Here is a 20752-nt window from a genome sequence, read left to right as displayed (position 1 = left end):
CCCTTATTTCTAACAGTGTTACCTGTGAAACACATAAAGAGCTTCATGTTTCACGTTTATTTGATCGCAGATCGACTAAATTTTACATGATCGATCAAATCCTTAACGACCGATTAACGATCATCAGTTAATTGTTATCATCCCTTGTCTGGACCACCTGATCTGTCCTCCAGCGCCCCCCTCAGGACAAACGTCACATATTTAGTTCAGACTCTTACAGTATAAACCATCAGATGGTGTTTGTAATGAACTCTGCAGCCTGTAGGGGGCACTAACAGAACTTTAAACTGTCATGACCACATATGAGGAGACTCGTCTTCACTACAGACTCATATCAGGACAAAAAGTATAGAAAAGGCAGACAATGTCCAAGAAAATAAAAGAAAATGATTGACATTTTATATTCTTCTGCACCTACATACATTATGAGTCAATATCGATATCTGCTAATATGTACAGTAGCACATATTTATTTAAGTGTACGTGAATTTATTATTTATCTTGTTTTGAATTGGGACTAACTGTATTTTGAAGGGATTTTGATTTGAAAATATATATTAAAAGCTTAAAGTCGTGGCTATTAAACCTTGTAACAGGCCAACCTCCTTGTGTTTAACTGTACAGTCAACAAAATGTTCCATGTTTTCATTTCAGTGTCGTCGTAGTGAGCAGCCATTTTATTTTTTCAAGTGTCTCAGAGTCTCTTAATGTTCATCAAATCATTTCCTATTGAGCTTTGATTTAGAAGGGCTACAGAGTCGACATGTTATGGTTATTATATATTATTGAATGAGCAGTATTCCCGCCTTTTTTAGACCAGGAAGTGAGACAGGGGTCCTTAGGGTGTAGCTGACCCTTTTTATACCTGAATAAATCGTGTTTGGGTTGAACGGAAAATTGGGACACAATTTTAAAGGGCCAACATTTTCATTACAGCCATGTTATCGGTAGGTATTATTAGTTTGATATTTTTAAGGATTTTAACCCTTTTTTATTTAAGTTGTGAAATCATGTCTGGGACGAGAATGTTTTCTGTCACAGATCAAGTTAAATTAAAGTAAAAACATTAAAGCAAACCAAAACATTTCATAAACCACATATATTTCATATATACGTCCTTAAAATTTTATTATTATTATTATTATTATTATTATTATTATTATTATTTTATTTATTTATTTATTTTGCCTTGGGCATGATCTGTCAAAATTCTCAAGAATGGGTGATATACTGTTTGCACATTTGCAAGCTAAAAAACAACAAAACATGCTAACTGCTAGTCGCTGATCTTTATTTGATGTACTCAAATAAAATAAAATAATTATCACAAATTTTAATTCTAAGTTTTATCTTAGCTGTTATATAAATCAGTGGGACATTACTTTATTTTGTGCGTTTACTCCTTTTAGTGGTTTTCAGGATTCGTGCAGTTTCACATCACCCTCCTACACCTTTATTAATATCAGTATTCTTCAAAATGATTCACATCTGTTCATGTGTTAATGTCTGTTGGTTCATATAATGGATCTGATGTATCAATATCAGTACGTAACGATCAGTTATTGATTTAAATCAGTAAATTCATCATCAAGCTCACCTGCAAAGCAGAACGGGCCTCAGGCTCGCTGCTGCCGCTCTGCATGCTGGGAAACGTAGTTCGAGTAACGACGCCATTCTGGACCACGTTAACCTCACCGGCCAATCACAGCAGCTCGGTCATCGCCTCAACCAACCACTGCACTTCAACTAACTCACCAGCCAATCACGGCGCTCACAACCACCAGCAACAAATCAGAGCACCGCAAACACCTCGCAGCCAATCAGAGCGGCTCAGCCACCCGGCGAGCCAATCCGATCACAACAACATCCATGATGGTGCTCGCTACTGCGCTTGCGCACACGGCAGACAGCTGATAACTCATCTATTATGCTACTTGGCTAAAATCAAATTGATCTGCGAGCAGCGCGGAGCGGAGAGGCGGCGGGACGAACCGGAGGAGCGGACACAAAGTAAACACCGTGACGGGGCAGGGCGGGTGGGGGAGCGGGCTAACACGGCAGAGACTCCCCGGAGAGGAGCTCCGTGTGTCGGTGTGTCGGAGCCTGGCGGCCGCTCGGCGCCTTCAGACAAAGCTCAGCTAACAGGCTAACAGGCTAACGGCGCATTAGCAGCCGAACAGCGAGCGGTAACATCTGCAAAGATCTGATCCATTAATCTGACAGATGTTCGGCTCATTAGCGAACTAACGTCGCGATATTCACCTGAGCACGCGCTTACACACCTGCACAGCCGCCATTAACCGTATTCATGACATTTAACGGCTTCGGTGAGTAGCCTGGCTCTGTTAGCTAGCAGCTAGCTGGTGTTGTGCTCGTCTTGCCCGCCATCTTTTTTAAAGCAGATCAATGATGTTAGTTGGAGTGAAAACAGTCACACCTGAGCAGCCAGGTGAGTTAGCCCGGGCTGTCCGCGGTCACCGAGCAGGTAAACACCTGCCCGGTGTGTGTGACTGCGGATGGAGCTGCTGTTTGACGGATCTGTGCAGTTTGATACCCGTCTATGTGTGTGTGTGTGTGTGTGTGTGTGTGTGTGTGTGTGTTAGCTATTAGCTATTAGCTGCTAGCCGCTGAACCGCAGCAGCATGCAGGACTCAACATCTGTTGATCCTGCAGGACCGGACTGTGATCCTGACTGTAGACCGGGGATCTCAGGTGTGTTTGGTGTCTGGTGGACAGGTGGGATCAGTGATCTGTCAGTGAACAGGATCTGAGCGGATCCTCCGGGGTTCTTGTCGGTGTTTAATTGCTGCAGGGCTCAGAGAGGAGGACAGGTATCAAGCTGAGAGACAGCTTTTGGTGATCCAGACTTTTTTAGGCTTTTAGGAAGAAAATATTTCCTGTTGGTTATGAACAGAGAAATATGAAATGATCACAGTGGGCCTGATTTTTGTTAATTTCTGGACTATGAGTGTGAAATAATGTCCATAAAGAAGACCAAGTCTGTAGTCAGGACTTAATAATATGCTAAAAATGTTATTAGTATTAATCATACTATTTTGACAGATATTGCAGTATGAGTCACAATATTTGCATTACGTTTATTCTGGAAAAAAGAAGTTGATTTTTGATTGGGTTCTGTACCAAACGACTCTGTTCTCTTTAGGGCTGAACAGTTAATCGCAAATTTATTGAAATCGCAACATGTTGTACTGGAATTTTCACATCACAGGAAGTGAAATATTTGATAAAAAACACAATTTCTGTTTGTAAAATTATTGTGGTTCTGCAGAAGTGTGCAGGCCTACACACCAGGTCCTACAGACTGAAGAAAACATCTTTGTAGGGCTGCAACGAATGATTATTTTCATGATCAATTAATCTGTCAATCATTTTGAGGAGTAATGGATCAGTTGTTTGGTCCATAAAATATCAGAAAATGGTGAAAAGTTCATCCTGTCACAAACTCCTGTCATTGTCATAATTGGTTAATATGTCAATTAATCAATGTCTCGTTTTGTCCAGAACTCAAAGATATTCAGTTTACTGTCAGAGACGAGGAAAGAAACCAGAAAATATTCACATTTAAGAAGCTGAAATCAGAGAATTTTGACTTTTCCTCTTAAATGACTCAAACTGACTAATCACTTATCAAAATAGTTGGTGCTTAAAGAGAAAACAGTGAAAATGTGACCAGATCCCAGAAAGATTCAGTCCACTGTGATATAAAACACAGAAAACCTGCAGACGACCAAAACCATTGATTGTCATCATTATTTGCTGATTGATTTTATTCCCACTAATCAAATAATCATTTCGGCTCACAGTGAATGGACATGAACTTTGGGACAAATGTCTCAACTTGTCAACCATCAGATTTTATCTTTCATTATCACAAATCTTGTAATACCAGACGCAAAGCATGAAATACGTGATGTTAAAATGAGTTATAGCTCAGGTCAGTCCTCATCAGTCTGCGTCTGTGGCTCATGTGACTGACAGTGTCCAACTGTGATTGGACGATGTTGATGACTGAATATTTAAAGTTAGGATGTGATGGACAGGTGACCTTCAGTCTGTGATGTTTGTCTGAATCAGAGAAATCGGTCAAACCAACCAGAGTGTTTGAACATGTTTGTTCCAACCAGCCGCATTTTTTTTTTTTTTTTGCGTATGAAAAAAAATAAATAAATAACACCCCAAAACAAACCAACAGTTGTTTTGGTGAGAATAAAACCACATTTTGTTATGAGTCTTTCGAGTAACCTCACCTAAAAGGCTTGAGATTATGAAAATTCTAACAAAATCTGCTGAAGAAAAACACCAGAAGAGTTTTACACAAATAATCAAAATCTTTTTGGAGCTTGAACTCAAACAAGCACAAAATTATAGAATAAAAAAATTCTGTTTCATATAAGTGTTCAGAACATTGATAAATGTCAAATACAATATGTTCTTTTCAGTACCTGTGATAAAATTAAAATACAAAAAAAAATAAAATATTGAGTTTGTTCATTGAAACATACATGTATGACGTTTGCACGGGGAGCTGCTGTGATTGGTGGAACTGTGGGAAGCTGTGATTATGATTGGTCAAAAAGTTGTGTTGACTGGACAAAGTTGCGTGGTCGTGCAGAATTCACAGTGATCAATTGTTGCAATCACAACTTCCTGTAGGGGCTGTAAACTCCACAGGGGGAGATAATTGATTATCTGTCTGTCATTGTTTTTATTTTTAATCACTTATGGCCAAATCATTTTCCACCTCATCATCAGGTGATATCAGGTCGGCCTGTCGGTGGATTTCATCTTCGGTCAACACAAAAATATTAACATGGTGGCTGAAAACTCTGTTTGACATCCGCTAGCAGATCGAATACCTGGGAAGTCGAGAAACTTCACCTGGATGTAGAAATGATATAAAATAATTTTGTGTTGATGACAGAGCGTTCAGGACGATTTACCAGGATTCAGGTTCTCCGTCACTGCGACGGATGTTTGTCAGATTGAAGTCAGAGTTTGTGTTTGTGAGCTAGAGCTGCAGAAGAGGATTATTTTTAGGGGTGAAGTTGGACAATTTTCTTTAAAAAAATAAAAAAAAACATCCAAACTGATTAATTGATTATCAAAATAGTTGACAAGTAATTTCATAGTCGACAACTAATTGATTAATCAACAAGTCATTGCAGTTGAACACTATTTGGTACAGATCACCGAAAAATCAGACCTTTAATGTGTTTTTTCCAGCATAAAGACATGATTTTAATGCTGTTTTGTCACGTATTTCTCCTTTTGTCAAAAGAATTGCAGATGTGATTTCTTTTGACTTTGTATATTGCGGTTGGCCATATTGTGATTTTGATTATTTTGCGATTAATTGTGCAGCCCTCGTTCAAGCCATCCTAACTTCACCTGAGCCCCGCCCCTTTACCTTTTCGGTTTGGTGAAAAATTTAAAACATCAGAACATCGCCAAACGAGAAGTCCTTACTGCTGAGCCCTGTACTTTGTGCATCTGTAAGAGCGTGAGGGTCTGTCAGACGCATGTTTTGTCATCAGAGGATGAACATGCAGGTTGAAAAATGGGTCCAAAGGATGTTCCACATGTTGGCACCTTTTATTCAAGGCCTTTTGTGATGATTATTGTCCTTATCGATCATTCTGTCAATCATTTTCTTTTCTTTTTTTCTGATGGTTAGCAGCAGCAGAGCTAATGATGCTAACGATGTGTCTCCTCCTCTCTCAGGTCGTGCGATGGGAGTTTGTCTCGTCGGGGGAAACGTTGAGCCGAAGAATCGACACCAACTGCACCTGAACTGAACACACCCACACTAACACACACCTGTGTGCTCTCACACAGACACACACACACACACACACACACACACACACACACACACACACACACACACCCTCAGACCACAGGGGGAGTTGTTTTTTCACCTTCAGGTCAGACCCTGCCGTCCCACGGTGCATCGCTGCGTCACAGTCGTCCACCATGTCGGACGCCCCCGAGGCTGCGCCCCCCAGCCCCCCGGCCCTCACCAACCCGCCCCCACCTGAGGTCACCAACCCCACAAAACCTGGCAGGTAGAAAACACACCTGAAGCTTACACCTCCACTTCCCTGTTTGGATCATCCATCATGTTTAGACTCAGTCTTAAACTTTTAGCAGCTCGAATTCATTAGTTACCTAGCAACAGTGTGGTACGTTGTCTTATGACACACCCACATTTCAATGTTTAAATCAACTTCCTCCCTGTCAATCTGGTTTCAACTGGTAAAAAGTCACAATATGGAAGTCAAACTCTTGAAATTCTGCTTATAACACTGACTGTCATGTTTTTGTTTGTTTGTTTTTTAAATGTAATTTGTTTGATAAGGATGAAACAATTGAACAGAGTTCCAACACAGAGTATGAAACTGATGTGTTGAACAGAGAATTTATAGTTATTGATCATTTTGTGTCCCTGTGTTGGCTGTTCATTTTATTAATTTATATTAACTTTTACATTTATTTATTTTGTACAGTTGTTAGCCGTCTTTAGCTGTTAGAGGTGTAATGATTCACTCATCAGACGATGCATCAGACTTTAATGTGTTAGATACGAGTGCATCGGTTCAGACGACCTGCATCGGTAAAAAGCTGAACCTGAATCTGAAACAAATCGATGCAGCATTAGCGTATCGATACGTCTCATTAGGATGTGCATATGTTTTATTTTTGGCATCAAGGAGCTGCTGTTGTGATTTTCCTCCGTTTTATCTCCTCCTGTCTCTGCCTGCACCGCTCTCACTAGACACCTGCTGCCTCGCTCACACAAAACAAGCGCTCTCCTGTGTCGCCTCTTCATTTCATCAAAACGGACGGCGCTGAAAACAGAACTGACATTGTACCGCGTCGCGCCACCAAACTTTCATAATGTGCAAGTGTAGAATAAGTTTGTGTTTTATAAGAAAGATGAGAAACGCTGCTGCAGATCATTTATGTAAAAGATGTCAGACAGCAGAGAACAGAGACGTCATGTGACTGTGAGTTTTAAAGTTTTAAAGTTTGTTCACTGATTCTCATTCAGATTACAGGATCTCATTTACACATGAGACTCATAATAAGATGTTAACATCACTGTAGTTTCTCCTCTGTCTCTACTGTTACTATATTTAGTCAAACTATCAGGATTTTTTTTTGTAACTAATAACACTACACATGTAGCATTAACTGAATCAAAATGTAAAGATTCACACACTGCATTGTCTTGCATTGCATCATATCATATGGTGACACAGCTGAGTCGTATCGAACCGAATCAATCGCTATTTAGGAATTTATAAGACATATTGTATCGTTGAACACGTATCGAATCAGTCTCAGTCAGTGAGACACACACCCCTAGTTTCTATGTATTTTTATTCACATTTTGAAATCTTCCATTTCTGGCTGCAAAGATTTCAAGCATCAGTCAGAGACCCCTCAGTCAAAACTACAAAAATTCACAGGGAGAACATTGCAATGAGAAATGATAAATAAGGATAGAAACGGAGCACAGCTGACGCGCCGTCAGACACTTCACCAGAGCGCACCGCGGAGCGCAGGTCAGCTGACGCACCGTCAGACGCTTCACCAGAGCGCACCGCGGAGCGCAGGTCAGCTGACGCTTGTTTCTGTCTCTGACAGGCTCAGATTGTTGTTGTTAGTGTCTGACAACATTATGGAAAGGATCACTACAGTCAGAGATTATTTTAAAAGAGGAAGAGACGTTTGGTTTAAACAGAAACAGCTGATTTATTGATCTCAACAAACTCACCAGAATCATTTTGCATCATCGTCAGCTTCATTCAGGTTTACAGAAACTAAATAAAACTCAACAAAAACATCTTGATTTCCACTGTTCCAACAATCACCAGCTCTGGTTTGGTCCAAATGAATCCTAAATTCAAGAGTAAAGGAGTGCAGAGCGTGAAGCGCAGGTGATGCTGGACAGCTGGAGAGACGCTCCGCGGTGTGCTGATTTATAACTGAACTATAGGAGGACACACACTTTGAACTTCTCTGTCTGTGTGGAAATCTAATATCATTAAGGTGTTTAAGTGTGACTAACTGCACGCTGTAAAAACAAAAAACAGAAGAAGAAGAAACGCATCAGACAGACAAATGAAAAATCTTGTCAGGAATTCCGTTAGAAAGGTTGACAGAAACACCAACAGTGGAAAAAAAGAAACACTCCCTCAATTTCACAAACTTTTAAACATTTGTTTGAGGTGTTTTTTGGCTTTTCAGTTCACTTAGTTGAAAACTGTTCCTGAAGACCTCCGTCTAGTTTTCTCTTGTAGATGGCCAAGGCTGCTGGTTTTGTTTCTCCTCCTTGTTTCAGGTGTATTGTGGGTTGTCAAACAGCTGGTTTTATTTTCTGGTTCGTGAACTCTACTTCTTCTACTCTGTTTAATAATGTAGCATACACCACCAACCTCTGACAAAACTACGTTTTGTGTAGCCTTGTTTATTTGCTCCAAAGCAGTTGATGGAAACAAGCCTAATCCATGTTTTTTCCTTTTTACAGTTTAAAAGTTTGCTTCAACGTCGCTTTACAATTAGATGGAAACACAGCTACTATTAATGCATATTTAGAATCATAAATATAGATGACGCTCGCACTGAAAACACTGAAGTTTTGCAAGTTAAGTTGATAAATCTAAGTTAATAAATCTTTCAACCAGTAGCTAACAGAACCTTTTACTCACTCTGCCTTCCATCTCATCCCAAATGAGCCACAGTATCAACCAAAACAAGATGTGCTCTGTAGAATAAAATAATGAAATTGATTAAAAGTAGGTGTAACGCAGCGGTAAAAGCAGGAGGTGAGTTCAGTCCTCCTGCAGCTCTGTGACGTCCTCGTCTTGTGTTTGTTTGTGTCCATCAGAAAAACCAACCAGCTGCAGTACATGCAGAACGTGGTGGTAAAGACCCTGTGGAAGCATCAGTTCGCCTGGCCGTTCTACCAGCCTGTCGACGCCATCAAACTCTGCCTGGCGGTAAGTTACCGTACGCGTCTCACCGCTCTGACTGTCACATGAGAAAATAGTTCCACAGTGTTTCAGTTTCTGTTAAATAATCGAGACCGAACATGTTCATCAGAGAGCTTTAGAGCTGCTGGACAGAATCGGGATAGCTGTTTCCAGTTTTTATGCTAAGCTAAGCTAACCACGTCCATGTCTCCAGGACTACCACAAGGTGATCAAGAACCCGATGGACATGGGAACCATCAAGAAACGTCTGGAGAACAATTATTACTGGAGCGCCAGTGAGGCCATGCAGGACTTCAACACCATGTTCACCAACTGTTACATCTACAACAAGGTACGAATACAGAGTTCACCTTAAAGGTGCAGTCAGCCATGTTTTACTGGTCCTGCTCACCCTGACCTGCAGCCTCAGGTGTGATCAGCACAGGTGGAGGTTTGTGGGAGAAGAAAGCAGTGTGTCATGGCTGCCACTAGATATCGCTGCAGAGCTGTGGCTATTTGAAAACACTTTTTAAACCTGAGTTTGTGTTTCAGCCCACAGACGACATCGTCCTGATGGCTCAGGCTTTAGAGAAAATCTTCCTGCAGAAAGTCGCTCAGATGCCTCAAGAAGAAGTCGCTCTGCTGCCACCAGCTCCCAAAGGCAAAAACAAGAGTAAACAGCCTGCCGCTGCCACTACAGGTACTACTGCGATACTAATACTACTACTGCTGCTACTGCAGGTACTAATACTACAGGCACCACACCACAACAGGTATATACTGCAAAAAGCTGAGAACGCAGTGATTTCCAAAAACACTTCAACTTGTATTCAGCTGAATACAGAACAAAGACAAGATATTTAATGTTCACACTGATTTCACTTTATTGTTTTTGTAAATATACATTCTATTCCAAAAAAAGTTGTGACAGGAGCAACAAAAGACTGTGAAAGTTGTTGAAGGCTCCAAAAACGTCTGTTAGGAACCTTCCACAGGTGAGCTGGTAACAGGTGACAGGATCATGATTGGGTGTTAAAGGGGCGTCCTGGAAAGACTCAGTGGTTCACAGCATGGATGGAGTGAAGTAAGCAAACAGTCCAACAGTTGAAGAACAACGTCTGTCAACACAAAGCTGCGGGAATTTATAGATTTCACCATCTACAATCCATAATATCATTAAAAGATTCAGAGAATCCAGAGAAATCTCTGAAAACCAACACTGACTGTCTGTGACCTTTGACCCCTCAGGCAGCACTGCATTAAAAACTGCATTAAAACCCCTCATCATTGTATAAAGGACACTACATGGACTCAGGGACACTTTGGAAAACCGTTGTCAGTAAACACAGTTTGTCTCTGCATCTACAAATGTAAGTTCAGACTTAAAGAGAAAGACACATATCAACAACATCCAGAAACACTGCAGACGTCTCTGGACCAGAGCTCATCTGAGATGGACGGACGCAAAGTGGAAAAGTGTCCTGTGGTCTGACGAGTCCACATTTCAGATTGTTTGCACTAATCATGGACGTCGTGTCCTCCGGGCTGAAGAGGAAAAGGACCATCCAGATTGTTCCCAGCACTGACTTCAACAGACAGCAGCTGTGATGGTATGGACGGATTCAGAGAGACACATGCTGCCATCACTGACGTCTTCTTCAGAGACATCCCTGATTATTTCAGAGACGATGCTGAGACATGTTGTGGACGTGTTCCAACAGCGTGTCTTCATAGTAAAAGAGTTCAGGTCCTAGACTGACCTGGACCTGCAGTCCAGACGTGTCTCCCATTGAAAATGTGTGGTGCATTATGAAGGACAAAATAGGACAACAGAGACTGTGGACTGTTGAGCAGCTGAAGACGAATATCAAGAAAGAATGAGACAGAATTGACCTTTAAAACTTCAACAAACACTGACTGAGTGTTAGAAGAAAAACTGATGGATCACAGAGAGAAACATGATCCTGGAACACAGTGACTGAATATTTACAACAAACTATAAAGTTTATCAGTTTGAACAGTAAATATCTTCTTATTCTGCTGAATACATGTCAAAGTTTTTGCAAATCATTGCATTCTGTTCTTATTCATATTTTACACCATGACATTATATATATATATATATATTTTTGGAAAATCTTTGGTTTGAAATCAGTTTTAAAATGTGAAGTGATATTTGTGTTTACTGCAGTACTACTACATGCCAGTACTAACCATACCTTCTCTCTGTGTGTCTCAGTGAGTCAGCAGGCGGAGTCTTCAGCCTCCCCTCCCCCCACCTACCCCTCACCCTCCCCCTCTCAGACACCTGTCATCTCAACCACACCCACACCTGTTCAGACCACACCCCCTGTCTCCGCCCCACAACCCCCGGCAACCATGATGCCGTCTGCACAGCCTGTTGTCAAGGTAACGGATTTGTGAAATGGCATCACATAACGCAAAAATATTACAGAAGACACTGACGTTTCTGTCTCTGTCCGTCTGTCTGTCCAACAGAAGAAAGGCGTGAAGAGGAAAGCCGACACCACCACTCCCACCACGTCGGCCATCTCCGCCGGCCGTGCTGACTCTCCGTCCGCTCAGGACACCAAACCGGCCAAACTAGGCTCATCCCGCCGCGAGGCTGCTGCCCGCCCCGCCAAGACCCGCAGAGAGACGGGTGAGGAGGTGGCGGGGGGTGATGTGGGAACCGGTGGAGGAGGAGCCGGGGGCAGGAAGGGCGGTAAGCTGGGCGAGCAGATGAAACACTGCGACGCCATCCTGAAGGAGATGCTCTCAAAGAAACACGCTGCCTATGCCTGGCCGTTCTACAAGCCGGTGGACGCCGAGGCGCTGGAGCTGCACGACTACCATGACATCATCAAACACCCTATGGACCTCAGCACCGTCCGGGTAAAACACACATGACATCATCACATTGTAGGAATAAGAAATGCAGTGACTCAAATCTCTTACTGATGATTCTGATCTGTGTGAACGACGGCTGGTGATCACAAACTAGTTTTCTGCTCAGGGAACCTGATTTCAGTTCCTCACAGATAGAAAGGACGTTTGCTGTTGAAAATGCATAAAACAGACTTCATTCATGTCTTGTAGCTTGTAAACAGGGTTGTCCTGGACATGAAATAACCTGGAAAAAATATGAAAGTAGAAAAAAAAACATTTTCCTGGCCTGAAAATGTTTTTGAAAAGTTTAAAATAAACTTTGTTTTGGCTGTTGTGTAAAATGTGCTTATTAAAATCCCAAAATATGTCTAACATCACTAGGGCTGCAGCTATCGAATATTTTAGTAATCGAGTATTCTACTGAAAATTCCATCGATTAATCAAGTAAACGGATAAAACATATTTTTGTTTAGTTAAAGAGCAGTTATAAATATACATGAGAAAATAAGACATTTCACCTAATAATAAACCATTGGTTTCCTTTTTTAGACAATCAATGTCTTTATTTTTAGATGCACATTGTTTAAAAACCCTGAACTTACACCAGCTGACCAAATTCACTGCCTTCACTCAAAAAACTAAGGATCTTACCAAGAAATTTTCTTATTTCTAACCTAAAAATGTCATTACACCTGATAACACACATCACTTAAAAGGTTATGTGTTTTTCCCACGTGTTTCAATTGAACATAGTCATAATTAATAGAAACCTAGTTCTCTGCAGGGCTAACGTTATGTTAGCAAGGTACAGTAACGTTAATCTCATTAATTAGCGCAACGTGTCCAGCTTGAAATGCTCCCACACTTTTGACATTTTCTGCCTTTTCTTTGTGCCTTTCTCTTCGCTTTCGTCGCCTTCTTCGTCGTTACCTCTACATCCATGGTTAAAACCGAACATATCCGCCACCTCTTTCTTCTTCTTTTACGTGCGTGACGTCAGCGCGTTGTGCCGCATTAAAAGCAGTCCGGGCGAAATACCATGCGTTGAGCTGGCAAAATTAAACGATTCCTCGAGGCAGAGAAAATTCCTTGATCATTTTTTGTAATCGAGTTACTCGAATTATTCGAGGAATCGTTTCAGCCCTAAACTTCACACATTCTGACACGGCTGAGCTTTTCAGAGCTGCTGTGTGTTTCCTGATAAATGGAACAGTGGCCACAAGCGCACATTTTGAATTGTGTCCTGTTTCAGTTAGCTTGTTATCATAGAGCAGGGATGTCACGAAAATGTGATCGTACCCGTGTTCTTTTCAAAGAACCAGAGCTGCAGCTCCTCAGGACATGCAGAGACAACATTTACACTCAGGTGGCAAAGAAAAACAGTAAAGGCTGAATTTTATTATTGTGTGTTTTTTTTGTTTTTTTTACCCTGGTAATGAATTACGTATCGAGAATCGTAGAAATTCACTCGTATTTGCATCGACTACATTTCTGGTATTATGACAGTCCAGTCAAAGAGGAGTCCAGACAGGCAGGTTACATAACGATGTCTGAGGAGGTTTTGTCCGTTTTCATTTCGACCGTCACTGAACAAAGCTCTCCAACTCAAACACGGGGACCCACACGTCAGAATTTGGGAAAGGGGGCAGGTGAAAACACAGGATGTCGGCTCAGAGTTCCTCGGCATGCAACTGCCCAGGACGTCGTAGTGTGGAAGCAAGATATGTTCTCTGACAGTGGAATGAAGAACCTTGTTCAGTTCTAGGTCTAACTATTTAAATGAAGTAATGGAAATGGGGTAAAACGTCCTGGAAAATTTTTTAAAATTCACTGACAAAAATGAACTGTGTGTAAATAATCAGCATGTTACAGAGGAATCCTCAGTGCAACTCGTCTTACTCATCCACATGTTACATGTGTGTAGAGACGGACTCTTGGTCTATAATCTTTCTCCCATCTGTCCTCAACAGAAAAAGATGGACAAAGGAGAGTACAACGACCCTCAGAGTTTTGCGACTGACGTCAGGTTAATGTTCTCCAACTGTTACAAGTACAATCCTCCAGACCATGAGGTGGTGGCCATGGCCCGCAAGCTGCAGGTACGTACAGCCTCCAGGACCTCGCAGCAGTCTTCAGATCCCTCACCTCATTGGCTGCTGTGGTCAGTAATCCGTCTCTCTCCTCAGGACGTGTTCGAGATGCGTTTTGCTAAGATCCCAGATGAAGGCCTGGAGGCTTCAGTCCCATCTACAACGCCATTGGTCAGTAAAAGCACCGCCTCCTCTGACAGCAGCAACAACTCCTCCTCCGACGAATCGTCTGACTCAGAGGAGGAGCGAGCCACGCGACTGGCTGAGCTACAGGAGCAGGTTGGTGCTGCCGACCAATCACAGGTCAAGAACATCCTGGTTTTCTTCTTCTTTTTTAAAATCAATGTAGATTTTTAATGAAAGTTCTGTGGATTTTAATTTTATATCAAAAGATTAATTTTGATATAACCTCAAAAAGCATTTGATAAGTACTGATCCTACATATTAATATGTGATTTTTAGATACCCTTTTGTATAATAATTTACCAGCTGAAGGCATTTCCAACTATTGATTTCAAGGTATAGATATTGATAATTAGTATATTCCACCAGTTGAAGGCGGTGCACGAGCAGCTGGCCGTCCTGTCCCAGGCTCCGGTTAGCAAGCCAAAGAAGAAGAAAGAGAAGAAAGACAAGGAGAAGAAGAAAGAGAAGGAGAAAGACAAAGGGAACAAAGGCAAGATGGAGGAAGAGAAGAAGCCCAAGGCTGCTGCTCAACAGCCTAAACCAGCCAATCAGAAGAAGGCGCCAGCCAGGAAAGCCAACAGCACGGTGACTGCCACCAGGTACAATTCAGTCCATCACTTCCATTTTTCTTTTGAAGTTACACATTTTAAAGAATTAACACATGAAAACTAAATCTACAGTCTGAATTCAGTTTGAGGGTTTGACCAATCAGAGTGACTCTGTGTGTGTGTGTGTGTGTGTTTCAAGGCAACCTAAGAAAGGCAGTAAGGCGTCAGGTGGCGGTTCAGCCAACGGAGACGATGGCGAGGAGTCATCCCTGCCCATGTCGTATGACGAGAAGCGCCAGCTGAGTCTGGATATAAACCGGCTGCCGGGGGAGAAGCTGGGCCGAGTCGTCCACATCATCCAATCCAGAGAGCCGTCGCTGAGGGACTCCAACCCCGACGAGATCGAGATCGACTTCGAAACCCTCAAACCCTCCACACTCCGAGAGCTGGAGCGTTATGTCAAGTCCTGCCTGCAGAAGAAGCAGAGGAAGCTACTGCGTAAGTATTGTGTACTAATACACTGTTGTTGTGTGTACGCTGTACCAACTGTTGACCTCATGTCATTGTGTAAATAGTTTTATGGATTAAATGAAGCTCCGATGATGATTTTTAGTAACTGAGTCTCTGGACGGATTGTTTCAGCTCTGGTCACCACCAAGTTGCACTTGGGTCTGATTTAGCATTTAGTCATCTGTCACACTCACACTTTGCCTCTGTTGCAAGTGTATGTGACCGGAGTGACACTTGGACTTGATCTCTGTCCTGCTCGTGTAGACGTCTTCGGGTACATCCTTGTCCCTGCGGGTACAGTTTTGGGTGAATCCTCAGCCCCGCTCAGGTTCACCCTTGCGTAAATCTTTGGCCCTGCCTGGGTACATCTGTGTCTTTACACGGGTACATCGTCAGATACACCTTTGGCCCGGCTCGAGTAAAGCCCGGGGAGGACGGGGGGGTTTGGAGAGATCAGTTGGGGCCCAGTAGCACATTTTTGCTACAGTTAGCTGGCAGGTCAGTTTGGTGCAGTGTGTGACCTCGGAAACTTAAACATCAGTGACTCGTGTATCTGTTTACTGACTGTCTCTCTCTTTTCTTGTCTCTCTCTTTCTACAGAGAAGGCAGCAGGAGGCGGGGCCTCAGGAGGCGGGGCTAGTCGTTTGAGTGGCAGCTCCTCTTCCTCCTCTGATGACAGCTCCTCAACAGGAACCTCCTCTTCCTCTGACACAGACTGAACACACACAAACACACAGCACATACACACACAGACACACACCCATACATGTTACTGAACACACAAAGGTTTATCCACTCTACACACACACACACACACACACACACAGAACTCAATGTACACAGTTAAACCATGACGATCACACACATACACACAATTTCCATCCTGAACAAACACACACACAAACAAAAGACAGAGATACACACTCTGAACTTCTTACAACACACACACAAAATATATATTAACTACACACACACACACACACACACACACACACACACACAGACACACACACACACACACACACACACACGCCCAGACTTGGAGACTGTATGTAAATAGGCTGACCTGTTTTTTAGCTCATAGTGTCGTTTTTTGTTTTTTTGTTTTTCCCCCCCCTTTTTTTCTGGCGGAATGCAAACAGACAGAAGAGAAGAAGAAGAAAATGTCAACTTCCCAGCGAGAGGAGAAGAAGAAGAAGAAGAAGAAAGGAGGGAGACGTGTTAGAGAGACAGGCAGTCTGTCTGTCTGCCGGTCTGTCTGTGTTGATCTTCTCTGAACACTCACATGTTGCTGCTGTGGAGGCTGTTTTTCTTCTTCTTCTTGGACGGCCGGCTGTGACCCCTGACCTCTGAAAACATTCCAGAAGCATCAATAGAGCATCATGGGAGATGAGGAGGAGGAGGTGATCTCAGTGGGTTTTACTCTGATCAAGGTGATTGATGGGGAGTGGAGCATCCTCAAATGTGTCGTCTGCAAAGTGGCAACGCCTGTGAGACGAGGTTCAGAGCATCACCGTGACACTGAAGCGCCCCCAGCCAATCAGATTCTTTCTATATTATAGTTCTCATCGGTGAAACTGTTAAACATCAGACTGGAGATGATCCGGATTACTTTTGTTGAGACTTGAAACCTGCTGCAGAGAGAAATAACCGTCAGCTCTGTGCCTCAGTTACATCATCAGAGTGTTTTAAAGGTCCACTCCGTGTTTTTTTCAGATCAGCTGCTTCAGTCAGTAAATAATTCAGCAGTTTTTTTCTGTCAGACCAAATTATGTTTTAAAATTATGAGGTTGATGTGACATAAGTTCCGCTGTGTTTTCACCCAGACTTTTACTCTGCTGTCTGATTCCACCGTAGTCTGAAGACCTGCAAGAATTCAACAAGTAAGTCTGCTAATGACCTTGCAGAACAAGACACGCCCACTTTGGTTCCCAAAGAGAACCTGCAGGGAACCACTTCCTGCACCAGAACACAAGTCAGTCAGTTTCTTTGGTTTTTCCTCCTCTCTGACAGTAAACTGAATGTCTTTGAGTTGTGGACAAAACAAGACATTTGAGGACGTCACCTTGGACCAAACAAGTTATTGATTATTGGAGAAAATGATTGATAATGAAAATAATCCTTTCAGGAAGGCCTTGAAAAACGTGTGGAGGTTCCACATGTTTTTCAAGGCCTTCCTGTAACGATTATTTTACTTCGGACCGATTTTCCAGTTGACCAGGTTTAATGAATCAATTAACTGATAACCATTGATCTTCTTGACCAGTTGTTTAGCCTGTATCCTGTGACAAACGTCCGTTTGGTTCCTCGGAGTCCCGTTTTGTGAAACCAAAAGTATTTTTGTGCGCACATAGACAATGATGGATTTTCTCTCTGCAGCACGTTTCAAGTCTGCAGGTTTTTTATGTTTTTTAGAGAAAAGGAAGGAAATCAGTTGAAAATCTGACAAATAATTTGCTGACTTTGCTTCCACTCAAACTGGAAGCAGAAACCCTCTGAGACCAGATCTGTCCTCTGCTGGTCCTGCAACCCAAACCCACAAGCTAACTGTCTGTCCCCCGGGGGTCAACAGTGTGGGGGTGGGCAGAGTCACATGGCTCAGACCCCAACCCTCCCGCCACCACCATCTACCTACCAGCGCCGGCAGTTTGTCAGCAGAGACAAACTTCTTCTTCTTCCTTTTTTTTTTTTTTTTTTTTTTTTAAACACTACATTTCCTTTGTGTTTTTTTGTTTTTTTTTTATTTTTCAGGTTGTGTGCTGAACTTGTTTGTGTCTTATAAGGTTCTCTATATAAAAATGTCTTTGTACCGCTGTCCTCTTCCGACCCCACCCTGCGCCAAAAACAAAACCACTCATACTGTAACAGCCCCGCCCACCTCACCTGTACTCCTGTTGGTGCTCAGGCTGCTCCAGATGTAAGAAAGAGTCCTGATTGGTCAAAACGTCTCGAGTGTTCGAGTTTATTTTTGCTGCTTTTGAAGGAAACAGGAGCTGGTTCAAACTTAAAACTACAACAGCAGAAGAAGAAAACAAGTTGCAACTGAAAAATAAATTTGTTTTTTTTTTTATCAGTTAGGAAAAAAAAGCTTTTATTTCTCAACATAAAGTGAAAACTTGATTGTTGGCTGTTCTGGACAGGAGAATATTTTCAGTCTCTGAACTGAGTAATTATTTATTGTAACTTTCCAAATTTAATTTACTGTAATTTAATTGTTTTAGCTCCGGTTTGTATTTTACTCTTTTTATAATGAAGTTTAATCTGATTGGCTCCTACAGAGCCTCGTCAGCTCCAATTGAAACGTTTTTAAGTCCAAATGAGCCGATAGATTTTTTATTTTTTTTTTAACTGTTTGTGAAGAAGTGGCGTCGTGTTTGTGGCGACGTGTCGGGACACAGGATGCAGCGTTTCTTCGATATATTCCAACTCATTTTGGCTGATGTTCATATCTGCAGGTGTTTTTTCCAACTAAGGCAGTCTGCTGAAAATGCAGCGATTTCCAAGATAAAATATAGTGTGTTTCAAAATAAAATGCAATATATTATAAATAAACTATAATGCCTTTAAACATAAAATAAAATGCTTTTAAAACACACATTCACTGGGCAGAGTAAGAACACGCCTGCTGACGGGTGTTTGGTAACGTTTGGGATGATTGGCTCCTCGTCACATGACCGATGCCGACCAATCATTGCAAACAGACACTGAAATATATTTAGACAAAAAAACCTCCACACTGCAGACATTCTCATGTCACATGATCATAATTCATATGTTTCTTTTATAGCATATATCCCCAGTGACATCACAACCTTGTCTTCATCTGATTGGTTTGTTGTAGTTGAGCTGCAGTCAGCTGGAAGGAAGGAAGGAAGCTTCCATACGTTTGGAATGCAGCCGACGTCTATTCATCTTTGATCTGTGATCAGGATTAGACGTGAGACAGTGTTGTCATGGTGATTTGTTCAGTTGTGTGTTTCATCGTCAATTTGTGTTTCCTGATGCCTGGAAAACTGACAGCAAAAAAACTCTGCAGCAACTCTGCTCTGATTGGCTGGTTTCCTCTGGCACAAAGTTTACTTTCCAACTTGTTTTTCATAGTCTCAGACGTCAGGTGGGCGGGGCTTTGTCAGTTTTTTTTTTCTTTTTTTTTTTTTTTCTGTCTGACCTCACCGTGTTTCTGTTGATCTGGTTTTGATGCGGTGCTGCTGATCAGATAAATCAATCAATCAATCAATCAGATTGAAACAGTCGGATTAAATCATGTGACTTCTCAAATGCACCTCACCTGTCGACCTGTCTGTCTGTCGACCTGTCTATCTGTCTGCCTCTTCCTGTCAATGCTCTCCTTGTATTTGACTTTTGACCTCTGCATACAGACGCCTGACACTCTGTGGGTTCATGTCTGGATTTTGGGATCCCCCCCCCCCCCCCGAGTGATTGTGAATTAAGCCCTGAGTTTTGTCTGTCAGGCTTCATTCAGATCTGCCTCCTCCTCATTGATTGGTCAGACCTTCACCTGCGTGTCAACTCAAAGCTTCTAGACTGTTGGGTTAAAGGTATTGATTCCTGATTGTGTGATTAATGGTTACCAATGTGTTCAGGTTCAGATTGAAATGTGATGATTAATTCAGTTCATTTTATGTTAAAAAAAACTTTAGCCTCAACAATCGGAGCATTTGCTGTTTCATGAAAAAAAAAAAAGCTTTCAACCAAATGCCCTGACCTTCATCAGTGGATGGAGCTGCTCAGTTGTCATGGAGACAGTTTAGTCGTCATAACATGGTTTAAGTCAAGTCTGAACTGAAAGTTGAAAACTGAAGTGAAAACTTGTCAGACTGGAGAAATATAAAACTAAAACCAGACATTTGGTTTAATTTGACAGACTAATCAATAACTGATGAACTTGAAACACACGTGTACGTTTCCTTCCGGTATGACAGACAGACAGTTGGACAGCTCGTTGCCACAGTAACCCTCCTCTGTTTGTTTTTAGTTGATGGTCGAGCTTTGATGCTAATAGTTAATTTTTGTATTTTAATAAGAAAAAGGAAAAAAGTGATTTTATGTATTTGCATGCACTCCGGCCGTACGTTCTTTCTTCCGTATGTTTGAGCACTGTATAGTAGCTGTATAGTAGCTGTCTGAGGTTTAGATCGAACTCCGCTCAATAGAGTAGAGACGCAGAGACAGAGAGGACAAACCGACGAAAAACCAACAAGTGAATTATTTGATGTAATTACTGATATGGGATCCTTATTTTCTGAGTTCCTTTGTTTTCATAAATAAACACATAAACTGACTCGATGACTCGACTCTCATTCACACAAGTTCATGTCACTAAAAACAAGTCGGGGCCATAAAATCACTGGTTGAATTTGTGACAGCTGAGTCCTCAGCCTGCAGACATGCCAGCAGCTCTGTGCAGCTGGACTGGAGCTACATGCTAACATGCTAACATGTTAGCATGATGATGGTTAAACTCAAAGTCCTGCTGACGCTGATGTGCTAACTAGCTTACTAGCTGCAG

At 42.0% G+C, this 20752-nt stretch overlaps 1 protein-coding gene across 2 annotated transcripts; it reads left to right on the top strand.

The window, feature by feature from the left end:
- Positions 1 to 1885: 1885 nt before the first annotated feature.
- On the top strand, positions 1886 to 16001 carry brd3b (bromodomain containing 3b). 2 transcript variants are annotated; one of them, XM_084727766.1, is made up of 12 exons: positions 1886 to 2010; positions 5743 to 6086; positions 8915 to 9026; positions 9214 to 9351; positions 9552 to 9699; positions 11239 to 11408; positions 11499 to 11894; positions 13859 to 13987; positions 14075 to 14257; positions 14531 to 14763; positions 14912 to 15210; positions 15823 to 16001. In XM_084727766.1, exons 2-12 carry the CDS (start codon positions 5995 to 5997, stop codon positions 15939 to 15941), a joined length of 2019 nt encoding a protein of 672 aa, XP_084583892.1. In that variant the 5' UTR covers positions 1886 to 2010; positions 5743 to 5994; the 3' UTR covers positions 15942 to 16001. The 2 variants fall into 2 exon arrangements, with proteins under 2 accessions (XP_084583892.1, XP_084583891.1); XM_084727765.1 differs by having other exon boundaries at positions 14075 to 14281.
- The last annotated feature ends 4751 nt before the right edge of the window (positions 16002 to 20752 follow it).

This window comes from Lutjanus erythropterus, chromosome 10 (genome assembly GCF_056507025.1).
Source record: "Lutjanus erythropterus isolate fLutEry1 chromosome 10, fLutEry1.hap2, whole genome shotgun sequence".
In the NCBI taxonomy this organism is placed as follows: domain Eukaryota; kingdom Metazoa; phylum Chordata; class Actinopteri; order Lutjaniformes; family Lutjanidae; genus Lutjanus; species Lutjanus erythropterus.
Note: the sequence above shows the minus strand (reverse complement) of the source record. Positions and strands in the feature narration are given on the sequence as shown.

Bases quoted from the DNA above. Each gene is read 5' to 3' on its own strand.
- brd3b (XM_084727765.1), top strand. From the start codon at position 5,995: ATGTCGGACGCCCCCGAGGCTGCGCCCCCCAGCCCCCCGGCCCTCACC. The intron at 11,409-11,498 runs GTAACGGATTTG...TCTGTCCAACAG, and splicing joins CTGCACAGCCTGTTGTCAAG to AAGAAAGGCGTGAAGAGGAA. The intron at 14,764-14,911 runs GTACAATTCAGT...GTGTGTTTCAAG, and splicing joins AGCACGGTGACTGCCACCAG to GCAACCTAAGAAAGGCAGTA.